Genomic DNA, 19816 nt, shown 5'->3' with positions numbered 1-19816 from the left:
TGGGAGGGAGACAAACCATAAGTGACTCTTAATCTCACAAAACAAACTGAGGGTTGCTGGGGGGGGGGGTTGGGAGAAGGGGGTAGGATTATGGACATTGGGGAGGGTATGTGCTTTGGTGAGTGCTGTGAAGTGTGTAAACCTGGTGATTCACAGACCTGTACCCCTGGGGATAAAAATATATGTTTATAAAAAATAAAAAATTAAAAAAAAATAAAAAAATTAAAAAATAAAAAAGCAAACAAACAAAAAAGAAGTATCATAATATAAACAAATCATTTAATGTTAAAAAAAAAAAGAGTAGTAGACCCACGAATTGACTGTCAGCCTGCATGACTCCCACATCAATTCTTTTGTCCCTCAGCAGCACTGAGGTTAAGGAACAGATCCCAGTCAGATCAGCTCAGAAAGTCAGATTTAGTTATGTGTTTGCTGATTTAGAGTTTTCCTAAGAAACCAGGTTAGTCCAAGCATTTGTTCTATTATATTTGACAACTAGTGATAACTAGGGGTAATTAGTGCAGTGGCAACTAGTCTCTTGTTTTTACTGTCCAAGATTTTAGAATGGCTCTCATTACCTATGGCCATAGTACATAGCTTTTACATAAGCATGACCTAATCAGGCAAGTTCTTAGATAAAGAGATGTCTGCTCTCCTTGAGATGAATGCTTTTTCCAGAAGTGATGGATATGTAATCTAGGTGTAGGCCATGATACGTTAATTAATTTTATCATCTATTTAGAGGATATTTCTAAATGATTCCTGTTTACTGACTTCCCCGTCTAGTTTTCCCTTTAGACTAGTCCCTTGACCAGTTCCTTGAAGCCTTTTCTTTTTTTGTAGATTTTTTTCCTTTTCTCTCTTGACTTTTCTATAATCTTTTCTTGTATTTTTCTTTTTTCTTTCTTCTCTGCTTTTCTTGGTGTTTCTTTTATTCCATTAATTTTTTCCCTTTCTGCCAGCTAAGTATTCTCTGTTTTTCTGTAGACAAAATCAAAAGCACATAGAATTTCATGATTTTAGGGCATCTTAGAGATGAATTAATCAAAATACCCTCTGGTTCTACAACCTGTGTTTAACATCCTCACCAAGTGATTATTTAAATGGAGAATTTGAAATGCAGAAGAGACTAAAGTGACTTACTTGGATATGATAAGTGACAGAAATGATATTTACATTCAGGTTTTTTCCTTTTTTCCTCATCTTAATAGGTGAATGTTTTAATAATAGAAAGATGGGGAGTGGGTCTAGTGAACACAGTGAAGGTGCGTAAGGAAGGAATTGGCAGGAGAGCTCGAGTTTCAAGAATAACGACACTGGGTTGGATGGGAATAAGAGTTTTAGAAAAGATGTCAGAATATTTGGGCTTATAAGTTAGATCAAGATGGCTTACAGAAATGAGGGACACACACACACAGAAAGGAATGAAGGATATGGGATATTGGGAGTTTAGAAAAGCACATTAAAATAGAGGGTTCAAGAGAGTCATGAGCAGTTTTTTTGTTGGTTGGTTGAATTGAATGAACTAGCATACTTCAGGTTTTCTGTTGAGAGGTATTAAAATCATTTGAGCCACAGGGAAGGCTTTTTACAGCATATAGGAATGCTGTACTAGTACTACTTCCAGCCCAATCTTGGATTAGATCCTCTCGAGTAATGGGGGAATGGAGATTCTGAAGCACACAGATATATGGCCCAAGGTAGGGGTCTCCTCACTCCACCTCTTTTTCTAATACTCTGATGTCCTTCCCATGTACTTGTACAGTTTGGTGGGCTAAGACTGGCTGTCAAATCAGTAACAGAGCTTCATTTGGGTAGTTGGTAACATGTCTACATTGCGATGATTACAAGGATGACTTTCAGTTTAGCAGGAAATGGCTTCTACTCTTGATCATTTGATGCTGTGCTTGTTTTGGGAATCTGCTTTCATAGGCTAAAGATTTAAAAGTTTGGAGGGTACCACTGAGCCCTGCACTTGTTGTAGGGCTATGCTGTACTTGTATCCCTGTGACTTACTGTAACTGGAATCCTGAACCTTCCATTCCCCTTTACCCATTTTGTCCATCTTCCCACCCCATTCTCTTCTGGTGATACAGAATTCTCTGTATTTCTGGGTCTGTTTCTGTTTATTTTTGCTTTTACTGCTCTTGCCTCAGGAGCAGTAAAAGCAAAGCAAACTGTGGGGACTACATCAAAATCAAAAGCTTTTACACAGTGAAGGGATCAGTCCACACAATGAAAAGGCAACCTATGGAATAGGAGCAGATATTTGCCAATGACATAGCCAATAAAGGGTTAGTATACAAATAAAAAGAACTGATAGAACTCAGCACCAAAAACACAACCCAATTTAAAAATTATCAGAAGACATGAACAGACATTTTTCCAAAGAAAACACACAATGACCAACAGGCACCTAAGAAGATTCTCAGCATCACTCAGCATCAGGGAAATGGAAATCAAAACTACAACGAGATAGCACTGCCTACCTGTCAGAATGGCTAAAATAAAAAACATAAATAACAATGTTGGCATGCATGTGGAGAAAAAGTTATCCCCTTGGATTATCGGTGCGAATGCAAACTAATGCAGCCACTGTGGAAACAGTATGGCGTTTCCTCCAAAAGGTAAAAACTGAACTACCCTACAATCCAGTAATCACACTATTGGGTATTTATGCCCCAAAATAGGAAAATACCAATTTGAATGGATACATGTACCCCTATGGTTACTACAGCATTAGTTATAATAGTCAGCCTGAGTGTCCATTGAGAGATGAATGGATAAAGAAGTGGCACATATATATACAATGGAATATTCAGCCATAGAAAAGAATGAAGTTTTGCCATTTCAGTGAAATAGAGGGAACTAGAGAGTATTGTGCTAAGTGGAGTTAAGTCAGAGAAAGACAAATACCATATGATTTTACTCATATGTGGAATTTAAGAAACAATAGAAATGAGCAAAGAAAAATAAAACAACAAAAAGCGAGAGACAGACAACGAAGAAACTGACTCTTAACCATAGTGAACAAGTTGATGGTTACCAGAGGGGAGATGGGTAGGGCAACAGGTGAAATAGGAGCTAAGGGTTAAGGAATGCACTTGTCGTGCTGAGCGCTGGGTGATGGAATTACCAAATCATTATATTGTATACATGAAACTAATACAGCACTGTGTGATACTGGAATTAAAATAAAAACTTAATAACAAAAACAGAGGCTAAAGTTCAATTACATCAAGAAACTTTATTCAATAAATAAATAGATGACCTTTCACTTGATTTTTCTTTTTCATTAACTTGTTTTTGTTGTATATTTTTGCTCTAAAGTATTTCTGTTAAACCTGGTGATGATAATGCTTCATGGCCTACATCAGATGATGAAGACTTAAGTTTCAATATGAAGGTAATATACTCTCTTGTGAAATTAATTTTTCTGCTCTGAATTTAGTTTTGTGTATTATTTTCTCTTAAAACTTAGCAGTGGCCTGCCTATCATCATTTTATGTTTGAAGTGGAAAGTTGGTCAGGACAAACCACTTTATAGAAATATGACAAGTTGAATTTTTTTTAACTCTGTTAAATATCAAAGTTAGAAAAAATGGGCTGGAAATATATAATGACAGGAAAATTATATTGGGAAAAGCTTTCCCATGATGGAGGAAATATGACATTTGGTCAAGGATAAGGATTCTTACTGTGAGTTTTAAATTATCTTATCATGACTTTTCTTTCTTTTCCTTTCTCTTTTTCTCTTTATCTCTCTTTCTCTTTTCTTCTAACATGACTTTTATAATACTCATTCCTAAATGAATCTTTAGTGGACCCAGTTATTTATTACAGATAGTTTTTTCTTGGACATTTTTTATTTTGGTAGCATACAGTTTTATGAAAGGTTTTTTTTTTTTTTTTTTTTTTTTTTTTTTTTTTTTTTGCTATTTCTTTCCCTTGTTCTACATTTAGACCAAAATAAGATTGGAAATTGTGGAAATTTAGAAATTTAAATTCTACTTAACACATTCTACTGTGTTTTCAAAATAATTCCATAAAGAGTTTAGTTAAAACTCTTTATCTAAGTGAAGAATACACGTTTTGCCTAAAAAAATAATTAACACTAGAAGCAGAGGCTTTTCATACCCATATGGTAAAATGTCTAATTTCAGAAATCTTTTATATTACAGTTTTTCAAAAATATCTACTCATAATCTTTGTATCAGATTCTAAGATTCAAACTTTTAGTCACTTTATATTTATTTAAATATTCATGATAAAGCTCCTGCATCATGGGACACCTGGGTGGCTCAGTTGGTTAAGCAGCTGCTTTCAGCTCAGGTCATGATCCCAGCGTCCTGGGATCGAGTCCCACATCGGGCTCCTTGCTCTGCAGGGAGCCTGCTTCTCCCTCTGACTCTGCCTGCCACGCTGTCTTCCTGTGCTCGCTCTCGCCCTCTCTCTCTCTCTGACAAATAAATAAATAAAATCTTTAAAATAAAATAAAATAAAATAAAAAGCTCCTGCATCATTATAAGCTATTGGATTTTAGGAAACATAATTGTGCATCTCCTGGAACACCTAGAGTAAAAGCTTGCTTGAAGAATTAATTTTAATATTTTTTGAATGTGAATTAATGAGCAGACAGATGGAATTCTGTATAATGGAATGTTATATAAATAATGTAATGTGCATAATATGTCATAATTAAATATAAAAAATTTTTCAAATACATAATTTAAAAATTTATATTCCCTCTTCATGTTTAGGATTTATAAGTGCAAATGAATTATGTTGGGGAAATAAATGAGAAAGAAGGTTACAATCTATTTTTTACTATTCTTTAATTGTGAGCTTAGAATTTTAGATAGAGAGTCTTTTTTCTCCTGTATTTTTTTTTCCTGCTTTGTTGAAGATTATTTGACCATAGAGTCGAGGGTCCATATATGGACTCTATTCTGTTCCACTGGTCTATGTGTCTCTTTTTGTGCCAGTTCCATGTGTTCATCATCATTAGACATCAGAGAGATTCAAAGCAAAAACACATTGAGATACCACCTTCCACCAGTTAGAATGGCCAAAATCAAGAAGACAGTAAACAACAAGTGTTGGAGAAGATGTGGAGAAAGGGGAAACTTCTTACAGTGTTGGTGGGAATGCAAGTTGGTGCAGCCACATTGGAAAACTGTGCTACCCGATGACCCTGCAGTTGCACTGCTGGATATTTACCCCAAAGATACAGATGTAGTGAACAGAAGGGCCATCTGTACCCCAATGTTCATAGCAGCAATGGCCACAGTCGCCAAACTGTGGAAAGAACCAAGATGCCCTTCAACGGTTGAATGGATAAAGAAGATGTGGTCCATATACAAGATGGAGTATTATGCCTCCATCAGAAAGGATGTGTACCCAACTTTTGTATGAACATGGATGGGACTAGAGGAGATTATTCTGCATGAAATAAATCAAGCAGAGAGAGTCAATTATCATATGGTTTCACTTACTTGTGGAGCATAAGAACTAACATGGAGGACATAGAGAGATGGAGAGGAGAAGGGAGTTGAGAGAAATTGGAAGGGGAGAAGAACCATGAGAGACTATGGACTCTGAAAAACAATTGGAGGGTTTTGTAGGGGCTGGCATGGGAGGTTGGTTGAGCTTGGTGGTGGGTTTTAAAGAGGGCACGTATTGCATGGAGCACTGGGTGTGGTGCATAAACAATGAATTTTGGAACACACGCATCTCTCATAATCCTAACCCCAGGAGAAAATGTAGGCTAGTAAATGGCAGAACTGAGATTTGAATCTACATTTGAATGATTCCAAAACCCATGTTCTTTGTGTAATGGTGCTCATTTGACAATGGTGAATATTATAATTATTTTACCAAATGTGTTATTTGTAATCCTTAATACTATTAATTTCTTTTCTAGAACACCTCAAAACCAAACTTAAGAAAATTAATGAATGCTTCTCAGCTTTTCAAGAAATGTAAGCTGTTTGAAGACTTGTTATGCACTGATTTTTGTCCATTCTTGTGTTAGTAACTTGAAATTACAGATATTTTCATATACTCTTTATTTTGTTTTTTTACTAAGTGGAAATAGAACTTGGCCTTCTATCACCAGGAGATAAAACTTTATCTGAGCATGATAATTCTGAAAACAAATGTGAAGATACAGTTGGTGTTTTTTCCAAACCATCTGCTGACATCTGTGACTCTTCTCCTCCTGCTTTGCCATCGCCTGATTCTATTCTAAAACCTCCTTTCACATCGTTAGGCCTTGGTCTTACAAAGGTAAGTTGTTTCATTTTAAACTTTTTCCCCGTTCATATTTTATCGTCTTGATCCTTCTAATGAAAAGAATCTTAGGAAGAAAGGGAAGTCCTCAAGATCATAAGAGAAAGCAGTGTCATACTGGAAGAGAGGTAATTGGATTGAGATTTATAAAGTCTGGTGGGAGTGAACAGTTCTTAGGTATGCCATTATGGGAGGAAAGAATTACAGAGCAACTGGAAAGAACAGCTATAGATGGAATATGAAGATGAGGGAGGAGGTGAAGGGAAAGAATTCATTTAAGAAGGGCTATATGACTGTAAAGCTTGCAGAGTTGAGAGAGATTATTATAAAAACACAATAGCAGTTGTGGGGCTACGGGACAGCAGATACTCTACATTATAAAATATGGTAGAAATTATTTTAAGTGCGAATTAAGAAAACGGAGTCAGGTAATTAAAAAAAATGCTCACTCATCTGAATGATTACAGCTTATTTCTATGAAGAAGTGGAAGAAAATTTTATTCTTTTAAGTTGATAAAGTGTGATATTGTATATGTAATTTAGCAAAACCTGTGTTTATAGATAATGCAAAGTGAAATCTGTTTTAGGCCTTAATCAGACTTATTATAAATTTTGAATTTTGGCCATTATCCTATTTTTAAAAATTTTTTCAATTTATTTATTTTCAGAAAAACAGTATTCATTATTTTTTTTACCAACCCAGTGCTCTATGCAATCCGTGCCCTCTATAATACCCACCACCTGGTACCCCAACCTCCCACACCCCCCTGCCACTTTAATCCCTCAGATTGTTTTTCAGAGTCCATAGTCTCTCATGATTCACCTCCCCTTCCAATTTACCCCAACTCCCTTCTCCTCTCTAACACTCCTTGTCCTCCATGATATTTGTTATGCTCCACAAATAAGTGAAACCATATGATAATTGACTCTCTCTGCTTGATTTATTTCACTCAGCATAATCTCTTCCAGTCCTGTCCATGTTGCTACAAAAGTCGGGTATTCATCCTTTCTGATGGAGGCATAATACTCCATAATGTATATGGACCACAACTTCCTTATCCATTCATCCGTTGAAGGGCATCTTGGATTTTATTTATTTTTCTGTGTGTGTGAGAGAGAGTACAAGAGCAGGGGGAGGGGAAGTGGAGAAGCAGACTCCCTACTGAGTAGGGAGCCTGATGAAGGACTTGATCCCATGAGCCTGGGATCATGACCTTCATGAGCTGAGGGCAGATGCTTAACCAACTGAGCCAACCAGGTGCTCTTTCTTGTGGCTTCTAATTTATGTACTGTGTGGTGTAATCTTGGAAATTTTTAGATCTTTTTGAGAATAAAGAGAGGAGAGAAGTAAACACCTTACGTAGTCTTTTCATTACTCAAAACTGAAATTTATGACTATGTAAGTGAGGTTCTTAATCTTTATCCATTAAATGAAATAAATTTTAAGGTGCAACACTCTTAAAGAAAAAATATAATTTTTTAAAGATTTTATTTATTTATTTGACAGACAGAGATCACAAGTAGGCAGAGAGGCAGGCAGAGAGAGTAGCGGGGGGAAGCAGGCTCCCTGCTCAGCAGAGAGCCTGAAGTGGGGCTCAATCCCAGGACCCTGGGATCATGAGCTTAGTTGAAGGCATAGGCTTTAACCCACTAAGCCACCCAGGTGCCCCTAACATCTTGTTTTTTGATTCTGATTTATTTTTAATTGTATCTGCAATAGACACATGCACACAGATCAAATGAATAAACTAACAATTTATAGTTTTTTTCCTAATATGAACTAGTTGTCATTATAGAATCATAAGGAAGCAAAGGTTGCTAACAGAGTATACAGAATTATTTCTGGAAGATGATTTTTACTTTTTCAAATATCTCCAACAGTGGATACATTTTATATTATCAGGAAACGTTAGTATTCATAGCTATTAGTTTTGGGGGGTTCTTTTTAAATTTAAAAAATTTTAAGTAATCTCTATACCCAGCATGGAGATCAAGAGTCACACTCTCTTCCCACTGAGCCAGCCAGGAGCTCCATAGTTGTTAAATTTATCATGTGAATTCTTTCATATCTGAAATCCAGAAATGCTGGTGATTTTTTTTTATTTATTTATGTCCCTTTCTTCTTTCCTCATGTGAATATTGGGTCCTGCTTGATAATGACACATGTATTTGGAGACTTTAAAACCTTCAACTTGGATGATCATAATTATTATTATTTGTTAAAGATTTTATTTATTTATTTGACAGATGGAGATCACAGAGAAGCAGGCAGAGAGAGAGAGAGGAAGGGAACCATGCTCCCTGCCGAGCAGAGAGCCCGATGCGGGGCTCTATCCCAGGACCCTGAGACCATGACCTGAGCCAAAGGCAGAGGCTTAACCCACTGAACCACCCAGGCGCCCCGATCATGATTTTTTTTAATATTAGATTCTTTCTCTGGTCATTACCTACTGGTGAAATATGCTGTTCACAGTGGAATAAGAAAATGATGTGAATTTTAAAATAGAGTTTTATATTTTTCTCATATATCATAGTAGTACTTAAAAATGCCTCAGAATTTTAAAATCCTATTATTTCTTTTATATAATAGAAATCTTTTAAGATTAATTTTCAAAAATGAGTATTCCTACAAAATCTTGGTGTTTTGCAGTTAAATCTTTATTAATCTTTTTAATAAAATTTTATTTATTTATTTGACAGACAGAGATCACAAGTAGGCAGAGAGGCAGGCAGAGAGAGAGTGGAGGCAGGCTCTCTGCTGAGCAGAGAGCCCAATGCGAGGCTCGATCCCAGAACCCTGGGATCGTGACCTGAGCTGAAGGCAGAGGCTCAACCCACTGAGCTACCCAGGCACCCAATATTTATCTTTTTAACATCATGAGTAATGTCATTTTTCCTACTCCAAATGTATTTGTCTAGAAATTTCTTCATAAGTCTTCTGGGTGCTTCAGGATGTCTGGGTGGCTCAGTTAGTTAAGCATCTATCTTTGGTTCAAGTTTTGATCCCAGGGTGCTGGGATTGAGTCCTGCATTGGGCTTCTTGTTCAGCGGGTAGCCTGCTTCTCTCTCTGCCTGCCCCTCCCTCTACTTGTACTCCCTGTCTCCAACAAACAAATAAATAAAATCTTAAAAAAAAAAAGGCTCTGGGGTGCTTCAAATTTGGTATGTCCCAGATTGAAGACATTGTTTCTGATGCTTTCTTCTTCCCTGGCTTTCTGTAATTTGCTCTGTCATTTGTTTTCCCCTTCCTAGTAGATAGCACCACTGAAACACTGAAGTAGGAAAAATCCTGGACTCCAAACTTCCCTGAAATTACTACATCCAGGGACACTTCGGTGGCTTGCTCGGTTAAGCATCTGACTGTTGGTGTTGCTCTGGTTATGATCTCAGGGTCCTGGTATGAAGCCCCTGGTCGGCCCCCATACTGAGTAGGGAGTCTACTTGAGGTTTCTCTGTGTTTCTCTTCCTCTGCCCCTCCACCTGCATGCACACCCTCTCCTTCTAAATATAAATAAATTAAATCTTTTAGAAAAAAACATCACATCTCTACCTTTGAATCCAATAATACATTATATGTTAATTAATTGAATTTAAATTAGAAAAAGGGGCACCTGGGTGGCTTAGTCAGTTAAGCATCTGCCTTCAGCTCAGGTCAGGATCTCAGGGCTCTGGGCTTGAGTCCCTCATTGGGCTCCTTGCTCAGCGAGGAGTCTGCTTCTCTCTCTGCCTGCTTCTCTTCCTGCTTGTGCTCTCTCTCTCTGACAAATAAATATAAAACCTTTAAAAAATATTAAAAAGCAAAAAAAGAAAAAATCACCACATTCAGTCACTCTCTCCATGCACTATTTTGTATCTGCTTCCCATTTTTCATATCTTAATATAATTCCCTCTCTCTCTGTCCTATAATTTGAAATCCTCTTCTGGCTTGGGTTCCTTTTTTTTTAATTCAAAGATTTTATTTATTTACTTGACAGACAGATCACAAGTAGGCAGAGCGAAGAAGAGAAAGCAGGCTCCTCGCTGAGCAGAAAGCCTGATGCGGGGTTCGATCACCCGCATCAGGGATCATGACCTGATGATCCCTGAGCCAAAGGCAGAGGCTTTAACCCACTGAGCCACCCAAGTGCCCCTTGGGTTCCTTTATGTTCATCTCTACATTGCTATGAGAGTGACCTTTCTAGAATATATTTGTGGTGATGTAACTCCTCTGCTTCTTTAGTGGATGCCCATTACCTGAAGGAGAAAGTTTATATTCCAGCATCACACTTGCCTTTTTTGTTTCAGTCCTGGTTTTCCAATTCTGTCTCTCTATCCCACTCCCAAAAATTGTGTTCCAGTTTTTCCACCTTCTGTAGCTATAGTCACTTACTGTGTTATTCCATACGTCATCCTTTTGCTCATTCTACCTTTTCTAGAATGCCCTTCACACTGTCTTTGTGTAGTCTCTCTCTCCAGATACAGCCCTACCTTTGCAGCATTTCCTGAGCTTCCCATATACAACTGTTTTCCCCTTTGTGCCTTCACTGTGCTTTATTCACTTCACCTGTAGAACTAGTAAATGATACTCTTCTGTTCTCGTTTTTGTCCATCTCTACCCCTACTAGGATACATGACAGTCTCTTTTATTTATATTTCCAGCTTCTCCCAGGATAGTGCCTATGACTTGATGGACGCATTTGTCTTTCTGAGTGAGTGGGTGAGCACGTGAATTGATATGATGTTTTCTGAAGTCGGGCTTTTGTTTTGTATTGTTTTTATAGGAAGGAGAGGAGCGGCCAGGGATTGGAACAAAGGACGATGGTATCACTGAAAGTGTTCCACAAGCACAAACAATTAATGACTGTTTGACTTCTGCTGACAGGGCAGGTAAAAATGATAGACATGGTAAGTTAGTGAACATCTCCACATTTTTTTCTAGGCCTAAATGCTAGTATAAGAAATATCACAGTATGTAGATCCAGTTATGTTCCCCCATTTCATTAAGATATTTTTTTTTTCTTTTTGCTGTCTTTCTTTTTAAGTATACCAGCTTTTGGTTCCTGAAAATTCTTCAACCCTCTGAAAATCTTTACTGCTTTTACTTTTATTTTATTGAAGTATTCATGAAGGGGGCATAGGCTTGTATATACGTTTAAAATTCATAATACACGTTCTCATTAATGTATCTGTGACTGTATTTTATAGTTATGCTGTCAGCATTAGGATTTGCAGAACAAAATGAAGAATCACCTTGGGATTCTGAGGTACCGTTTTATTATTATTTTAAAATAAAAGCAAGGAGTGATTTTCAAACGTAAAAGGGATGCTTAGACTTTACACTCTCATCTCTGCATTTGTCTATAAAAACTATTTCCTTATACTTTTTACCTGTAATTGATAAAATATTTCTGTGCTAAATATAATAATCCAGCAAATATAGTTCTATTAATTTACAAACTTAACCTAATGAAAACTGTGTAGTAGTAGTATTGCAGAAAACGGAGGCTTAGACATGATTAGGAATTAGTTTGTGTTTTGAAATTAAGTTATCTAAATAACCAAAGAATTACTCCAGGCCAGCTTACGGCCAGATATATGATTCTGTGGTGTATATGGATGTGCAAAACTCCTAATGAGATCTAGAAAGAGTTTAGATTTTAGTTTTTCACAAGTTGGAATTTGAAAAGATAATACCTGGGACTTGAAAGTGTATCTATCTATCTGTCTGTCTATCTATCTATCTGTATGTATGTATATGCATATGTGTGTATCTATGTAGTTGAGAGAGAGAGTTAGTGAGTGGGAGGGAGAGGGAGAATCTGAAGCAGACTCCAGTCTGAGCACAGAGCTCAACTGAACCATGGGGGGCCCCTGAAACTATTATATTTGGATTGTTAAGTAGATTTACAAGGAGCATTGTGATTATAATAAAAATTATAGTAATATAATGGTATTAGTGGTATTATTACCACTGGTTTAGTGGTGTTTTATTTATTTTTTAAAAGATTTTATTTATTTATTTGAGAGAGAGAGAGAGAAAGGGAGCATGAGTGGGGGAGGGGCAGAGGGCAAGGGAGAAGCAGGCTCTCCACTCCCCATTTCTGGGGCTCTATCCCAGAAATGCCTAGGCATCCCTGGTTTAGTGGTGCTTTCAATAGGTAAAAACTATTTCAGATAGTTAAAATAGTATGCCTTGAGTATCTTTGTGGCAGCCTTACTTACAGAAACGTAAGTGTAAGGTAACGATGACCTTTTCTAAGGTGACAGACTATGGAGGGAGCTTAAAAGGGCCTGATCTCTTAGGACAGGTAGGTGCTATACAGTACGGCAAGCACTGTGTTTGAAGTCAAAAGATACAGTGGCATCCAGATTCTGTCACTTGGTAGCTGTGGGATCCCAGAAAAACTTGTTTAACCTGTTTGAATGTCACAGACCTCATTCATAAAAATGGTTCTAATACCTACCTCTCAGGTATGTGTAATGAACAAGTATGGAAACACTTTGTAAACTGTTAAGGGCACTATAGAAACATGAGACAAAAATGATCACAGCAGTATTAGTGATTTACTAAATATCGAGGACCCTTTTTTGAAATGTGAAGATTTCTGAAGGGCAATAAAATAAATAGCAGTAGTGTTAAGAAAAGAAGGGGAAAGTTAGAATGGGCAGGTGGATTTCTAATTTGGGCTATGTTAAATTTCAGTGACATTGTGTTAGGTATACAGTTGACCCTTGAACAAGATGGGTTTGAATTGTTTGTCCACTTACACTCAGATTTTTTTGATACAGTACAGTACTGTTAATGTATTTTCCTCTTCCTTATGATTTTCTTCATAACCTCTACTTTAGTTTATATTGTAGGAGTACAGTATATAATATATAGGACATACAAAATGTGTTCATTGACTTTACGTTATTGATAAGGTCAGCATTAGGTTATAATTTACTCTGACCTTCCGTGCTTAGTTTACAGAGTCAATATTCAAATGAGGATTAAGAAGTAGATGAGATCTACAGATCTAATGATCTCTACTCTAGAGATCTAAGGTCTTCTATTTAAATATTTTGGTTTTTAATATACACTTTTGCTATTTTTAAGTCTAATTGCTTTTGAAGTAGGAAGTTCAATAGGAGATGAGTAAAGTTTTGGGGGAATCCAAAGTTATATGTGAAGTTTGGACTGCACGGCTATCAATGCCCTTAACCCTTGCATTGTGCTAGGGTCGATACCTAGTATAGTGACTTGGTACTTGAGACCTCCTCAGTGAGCTTGTTGTTGTTACTTTTAGAGAAAAAGAAAGAGAGAGCATGTGAGAGGGGTGAGGAGGGGCAGAAGAAGAGAAACAGAAAGATTCCCAAGTAGGCTTTGTGCACATGATGGAGCCCAACATGGGGCTTAATCTCCCAACCCAGAGATCATGAACTGAACTGAAATCAACAGTCAGTTGCTTAACTGACTGAGCCATATAGGTGACTCCTCAGTGAGATTATTTTAGGTGTTTTGAACTTAAATATATTTGTTATTGAATACCAGCTATATACCAGGCTGTACAAGTTGAGGGGTTAGGCTGTAGTGGTTGATGCAGAAAAATGAAGAATAACAACCCACTGTAAGTCACTGTTAGTGGTTCATATAAGAAAATAGGAATGTTAGGTTAGGGAACAGTGGGGGAGTTTGCAGTTAGAATGGGGATGAGAATACAAGCAGAATTTTGTTGGTCAGAAACAATCTCTCTGAGTGTGGCAAGAGCTGTCAAGTAAAGGATGAGAAGGACCAGTTGTGTGAAGGTCTTGGAGACCTTCTAGACATTCTAGACAGACAGAACCGTGGATCACACCTGTTCATCATTTCACTCTAATGTCTTGGAATGACCAGGAAGCAGGAAGATCCACCCCATTGTCATAACCATTGGTATTATTGTTGTTTGTAGAAAAGAAAATGGGTATACTAAAATAAGTGCCTGGTACCTTTTAGGTAATTAATAAATAAATGTTCTTATTATTCCCTTATGAAAGCTTATTATACTTTTTGGAGAGTTTCATACCTATATCTAAAACTTTTTACTATTATTTAAACATAATTTCATGAAAAGTTTTTCTTCCTACTTTGGCATTGCATTTAACCATTATCCTGTCAATAAAGTTTCCAAGCCTTTGTTTATACAAATGAAGCAGCAGTTACCACACTGTATTCTTTATACTCAACATGATCTACTCCAAGGTTTCTTATGTCAGGTGTCCTATTTTTACATGGAAAAAGGTTCTGCTGTTCGGAACAGCTTAAATTTGTAGCAAATATACTTACTAAAGAATTTATTTAAATACATATTTTTAATATCCTTTAATTTGGTGGGGAATGCAAAGGAGAGTTAGGTGTTTTGTTAGTTCCTGTGGAAATGTACATATAAGTCAGTGTTCTGTCCAAGAAAATATTTACTCTAGCATTTGATGCTCAGTTTACAGCCGGTGGCCAAATGAAGATTAAACATTATATTTAATTTAGAAAGCATATATGAGTTTTTAAAATGTTTTGGTTTTCAGTATATGCTTTTCTTATTTGTGAGTCTGATTACTATGAAAGTAGGAAGTTCAGATATTTTCTTAGAAAAGGATTAGGAAATCTTTATGCAACTCATTTTTGTTGTTCATTTTAACAGAGTAATTCTGAGAGTCTCCCAGAGACATACCTTGATCATTTATCTGGGCATGCAGATCAGAAAGGGGAAAGTACATTAAATGAGCAAGTAGAAGGTAAGACTTGTATTTTATTAAAAAGTCATTTGATAAAATATTGGTGTAAAATGGGAGCACTGACATATTTCAATATCCAAAGAAAATCATCTATTGAATTAGAGATAAAGAGAAAGATTGAAAAGGTGATAAGTTGAAGTCTTATCAGGTGTCAGTGTCGGTAACACATGAAATTGAGGGTGCCACAAAGGAGCTTACTTAGTGGTTCCATGTCAAGGTACTCTAAGACCAAAGGAACGCCAGGAAATAAGTGGAAAGGATAAAAAGGGTGACTGACGAGAAAGTCAAGAATACAGGGAGTAAATGAAGGACAATAAGCAGCTGTCAGAGTGGAAGGTGGTAAAGTAGAACAATTCTTTATTTTTTATTTTCTTTTTAAAATTTTTTTATTTTTTATTAACATATAATATGTTCTTAGCTACAGGGGTACAGGTCTGTGAATCTCCAGGTTTACACACTGCACAGCATTGGCCAAAGCACATATTCTCCCCAATGTCCATAACCCCACCAAAATAATTCTTTTAAATGAGGAGCAGACTATTTGAAATGCAGGAATAATATCAGGTGAGCTTCCAGTACCAAAACCTGTCAGAGTAGGATACCGAAATTTTCCTGCTCTTACTGCTTTCCTCATGGTTGGGAAGACATTCAGGACTGCCCTAGTTGATGATGCAGAGCGATGTTCTAGTCACCAATAAGTGTGTGTATCTTAATGGCATAAAAATGATGGTACTTCATAAATAGTATCATTGAGTGCAAAGTAAGAGTATTGGAAGGAAGAAGGGAGGAGGGTCAGTTCGGGGGAAATCAAGGAAACTTTAGCCATGATAAGAAGTCCATTAGAAAGCTTACGACTTTTAAGACATTTCCAGTTTCGAAGAATTGATAGTGATGCACATAAGGCTTGCTTCTAGAAGGTGAAGTTAAGGTAAAGGAATGTGGTAGCAGATACAGTATGGACTAGAATTTCTCCAACTTTAGTAATCAGAGACCTTGCTAAAAATGCAGATTGTGAGCAGCAGGTCTGGGATTCTGCATTCTGACCTCTCAGGTGATGCCAGTGTCTGTGGTCCCTGTGTCATGTGCTCTGTAGCAAGGGGTTTCTGCAGAAAAGTCTGGAAGGGCCAGTGGATAGTTCAAGACACCATGGGATCAAGGAAAAGCATTATTTTGTTTTTATTTGTGAGCATGTTTTTAGCTAGGGGGGAGCAAGGAGATGCAGAAAGAGAGGTAATAGATGTGAGATACTAGTGCTGAATAAAGAGGAAAGAAGTGGTGAAGATAAGCCCTAGTAAAATGGGTGTAAAAGCAGAACAATCAAGACCATAGATCCAGAAATAACTCTGTTTTAAAGATTTATTTTAGGGAGAGAGAATGAGAGAGACAGTGAGTGATTAGGGGGACGGGCAAAGGGAGAGGGAGAGAGATACCTCAAACAGGTTCACTTCTGAGACTAGAGCCCGATGCGGGGCTCAATCCCAAGATGGTGCCATCATGACTTGAGCCAAAATCAACAGCTGGATGACCAATTCGCTGCTCCACCCAGGCGCCCCCTGAATTACTTTACTTAATGGCTTATAAAACAGTGGTACTTCCTAAGTAGTATCATTGAGTGCAAAGTAAGAGAATTGGAAGGAGAAAGAGAGCAGGGTCAGTTCGTGGGGATCAGGGAAGCTTAGAAAGTTAATGACTTTTAATACATTTCCAGTTTTGAAGAATTGATAGTGACGAACATGAGGCTTGCTCTAGAAGTTGAAGTTAAGGTAACAGAATGTGGCAGTGACTCAGTATGGGCCAGAATTTCTCCAATTTTACTGAATCCTCGGAGACCTTATTAAAAATGCACATGGTGAGGGGCGCGTGTGTGGCTCAGTGGCTTAATCCTCTGCCTTGGGCTCAGGTCATAATCTCAGGATCCTGGTATTGAGCCCCACATCTGGCTCTCTGCTCCGCAGGGAGCCTGCTTCCACCTCTCTCTCTGCCTGCCTTTCTGACTACTTGAGATCTCTGTCTGTCAAAGAAATAAATAAAATCTTTCAAAAAATAATGAACAGTATGACCACAGGTCTGGGATCCTGCATTCTGACCTGTCAGGTGATGCGAATGCCAGTGGTCCTTGGGCCATGTGCTGCATCGCAAGGGTGTAGACTACCACCTACAGACACCTGGAAAGGCCCTGGATACTTCAAAGCACCACAGGATGAAGGAAATCATTATTTTCTTTTTATTTGTAAGCATGTTTTCAGCTTGAGAGGAGCAAGGGGATGTAGAAGGAGTTGTCATAAATGTAAAATATCAGTGCTAAATAAGGAGGAGAGAAATGGTGGAAGTAATCCATAATAAAAGGGGTGTAAAAGCAGAAAAATCAATACCATAGTTCCAGCAGTAACTCTGTTGTAAGGATTTCTGTATTTATTCTATGGAGAGAGAATGAGAAAGGCAGAGAGTGATCAGGGGAGGGGCAATGAGAAGGGTAGGGATTCCTCAAGGAGACTGGCTTCCAAGCCTGGAGGCAGATGTGCGACTGTATCCAGGGACCTTTCGATCATGATGGGAGCTGAAATCAAGAGCCGGATGTGCAATCTGAGGCTCGATTCACGTGTCCTCAGAAACTACTTTTTTTTTCTTTTTTTCAGAAATTATTTTTGAGGAAGGGGACAGTGATGGGAAAAGGGAAAAAGAAAGGCACGTTAGCTGAGAAGTTTTGGAGTTGAGCAGGAAACGCCAGAGAATTCACTTGTGATGGCCTCAGGGTATTTGCACTAGAACAGATTTAATCACAGCAGCACCACAAAGAATACTGAAAGCAGATGGAGTGCTAGACATGGGGTAAATCATAGCCACATATTCATCCTCCTCAGGTCTATTGGACATCAAAGATAGAGGTTATGTTGGTATTTATTATTCATTGCGATTTGGAAGCTATGGCTTTTTTTCTGTAAAGATATTTAATTTTTTGATAGGATAGCTGTTTCCAAAAAACCTTGAAAGACTGATATGATCTACCAAACCAAACTCCTTTTGGAAACTATAGAATTACAGGATTATTCCCTAAATGTTAAAATTTTTATTATCAGTAAGTGTGACACTAATTCTGAAATACCTATTTTTTAAATTTTAATAAATAGAATATTTTTTAAGAAAAGAATTAGGAGAAAATAATTTCTTTTAGGCTTTTTTTAGCATTCACTTGAGAGTGGGTGGCAGGATTATATTTAGATGTTTGTGCCCAGCTGGGAATACTAGGTAGAGGTCTAAAGATTGCTTATTGAAAATAAAGTTTCTTAGCCTTATATTTATAGCTTTAAATTTACAAGTATTGGTCAAATTATATTCAATGTTACTAGAAAAAGCATCTTCCCAAGCCAAATATTAAAATATTTCCTATATTCTCTACAACTTTATTTAGAGTTGGCTTTCCCAGCAATAATGGGAATCACTGAGAATTTAGTATACAGTACCATCTTCTCAACTATGTACGCATTGTCTATCTCCTTGTTTTATTATTTTTATTTTTTTTTTTAGAGGGCAAGAAATTGGGGAGGCAGGGAGGGAAGGCAGAAAGAGAGGGAGTGAGAGAACCCTAAGCAGCAGGCTTCATGCTTATCATGAGGTCTGATGCGGGGCTCGATCTCATGACCCTGAGATCATGACCTGAGCTGACATCCAGAGTCAGACACTTAACTCACTGAGCCACCCAGATGCCCCTTTATTATTGTTGTTGTTGTTGTTGTTATTATTTTTAATTATTTTATTGATTTGAAAGAGATTGAGAGAAAAAGTGGGAGAAGCAGACTCCTCACTGACGTGTGAGCCCGATGCAGGACTCCATCCCAGGACCCAGTCATGCCCTGAGCTGAAAGCAGCCGTTTAACTGACTGAGCCACCCAGGCGCCCCCCTTCATTAATTTTGATGAATAGGTGGAATATTGGTTTTCAGGAGTACTATATCATTTAAAAATAATATTCTCCTGATATTCTCCTATTGATTAACCATATCTAATTTGTGCTCTACTTAATGTACCAGTTAACTCAGGGCCTTTCATCAGTCATATGATCAGATTGGTACTAATAAATTGTACAGTATTTTTTTCACCCCTGTAGTTTTATGTTCTTTCTTTACTTGTAGAACTAACACTATATTTTCAAAAGATTTTCAATTATCTCCTAGAGTAGTGAATACAGACAATAAAGTCAAACTTATTTACTTATACAAGTGACATGTTCCTGTTACTTCCTCATGAGCTTTGTGGATCCAAGAAGCAGGACTTTTTTTTTTTTTTTTAATTTATTTTTTATTTTCAGCATAACAGTATTCATTATTTTTCACCACACCCAGTGCTCCATGCAATTCGTGCCCTTTATAATACCCACCACCTAGTACCCCCAAACTCCCACCCCCCACCCCTTCAAAATCCTCAGATTGTTTTTCAGAGTCCATAGTCTCTCATGGTTCACCTCCCCTTCCAATTTCCCCCAACTCCCTTCTCCTCTCTAACTCCCCATGTCCTCCATGCTATTTGTTAGCAGGACTTTTAAAACAAAGCACCTACAGGAAGATATGGAACAGAAAAACTATAAAATAAATACATGCAACTTAAAACAGTTCATGTAGAATAATTCCCACTTGATGCCTTTTGTAAAGTAATGAGCAGAGTTGGTTGCTAGGGACCCAAGATTGTTTGTTTATTCATTTAATATAGATTTATTCTGTACTGGCTCTGATAATTTTATAGCCTCAATATTTCTAGAACGATTCTGTCAGTTCAGGTGTGCTTCATCTTTATTTTGCATC

The 19816-nt window shown here is 37.3% G+C and overlaps 1 protein-coding gene across 2 annotated transcripts in view; it reads left to right on the top strand.

Moving 5' to 3' along the window:
* The window catches only part of LOC309857675 (ankyrin repeat domain-containing protein 26-like), a 37261-nt gene extending 21953 nt beyond the window's left edge, over positions 1–15308 (top strand). For both annotated transcript variants that reach the window (XM_082750417.1, XM_082750418.1), the window contains exons 8-13: positions 3331–3406; positions 5924–5981; positions 6089–6288; positions 11052–11175; positions 11476–11534; positions 14928–15308. In XM_082750417.1, coding sequence (XP_082606543.1) covers positions 3331–3406; positions 5924–5981; positions 6089–6288; positions 11052–11175; positions 11476–11534; positions 14928–15158 — 748 coding nt within the window. In that variant the 3' untranslated portion in view covers positions 15159–15308. The remainder of the gene's footprint in view (positions 1–3330; positions 3407–5923; positions 5982–6088; positions 6289–11051; positions 11176–11475; positions 11535–14927) is intronic.
* Positions 15309–19816: the final 4508 nt, after the last annotated feature.

Source organism: Mustela nivalis (genome assembly GCF_964662115.1).
Source record: "Mustela nivalis genome assembly, contig: HAP1_SCAFFOLD_1058, whole genome shotgun sequence".
Classification (NCBI taxonomy): domain Eukaryota; kingdom Metazoa; phylum Chordata; class Mammalia; order Carnivora; family Mustelidae; genus Mustela; species Mustela nivalis.
This window is presented reverse-complemented; position numbering and strand designations above follow the sequence as displayed.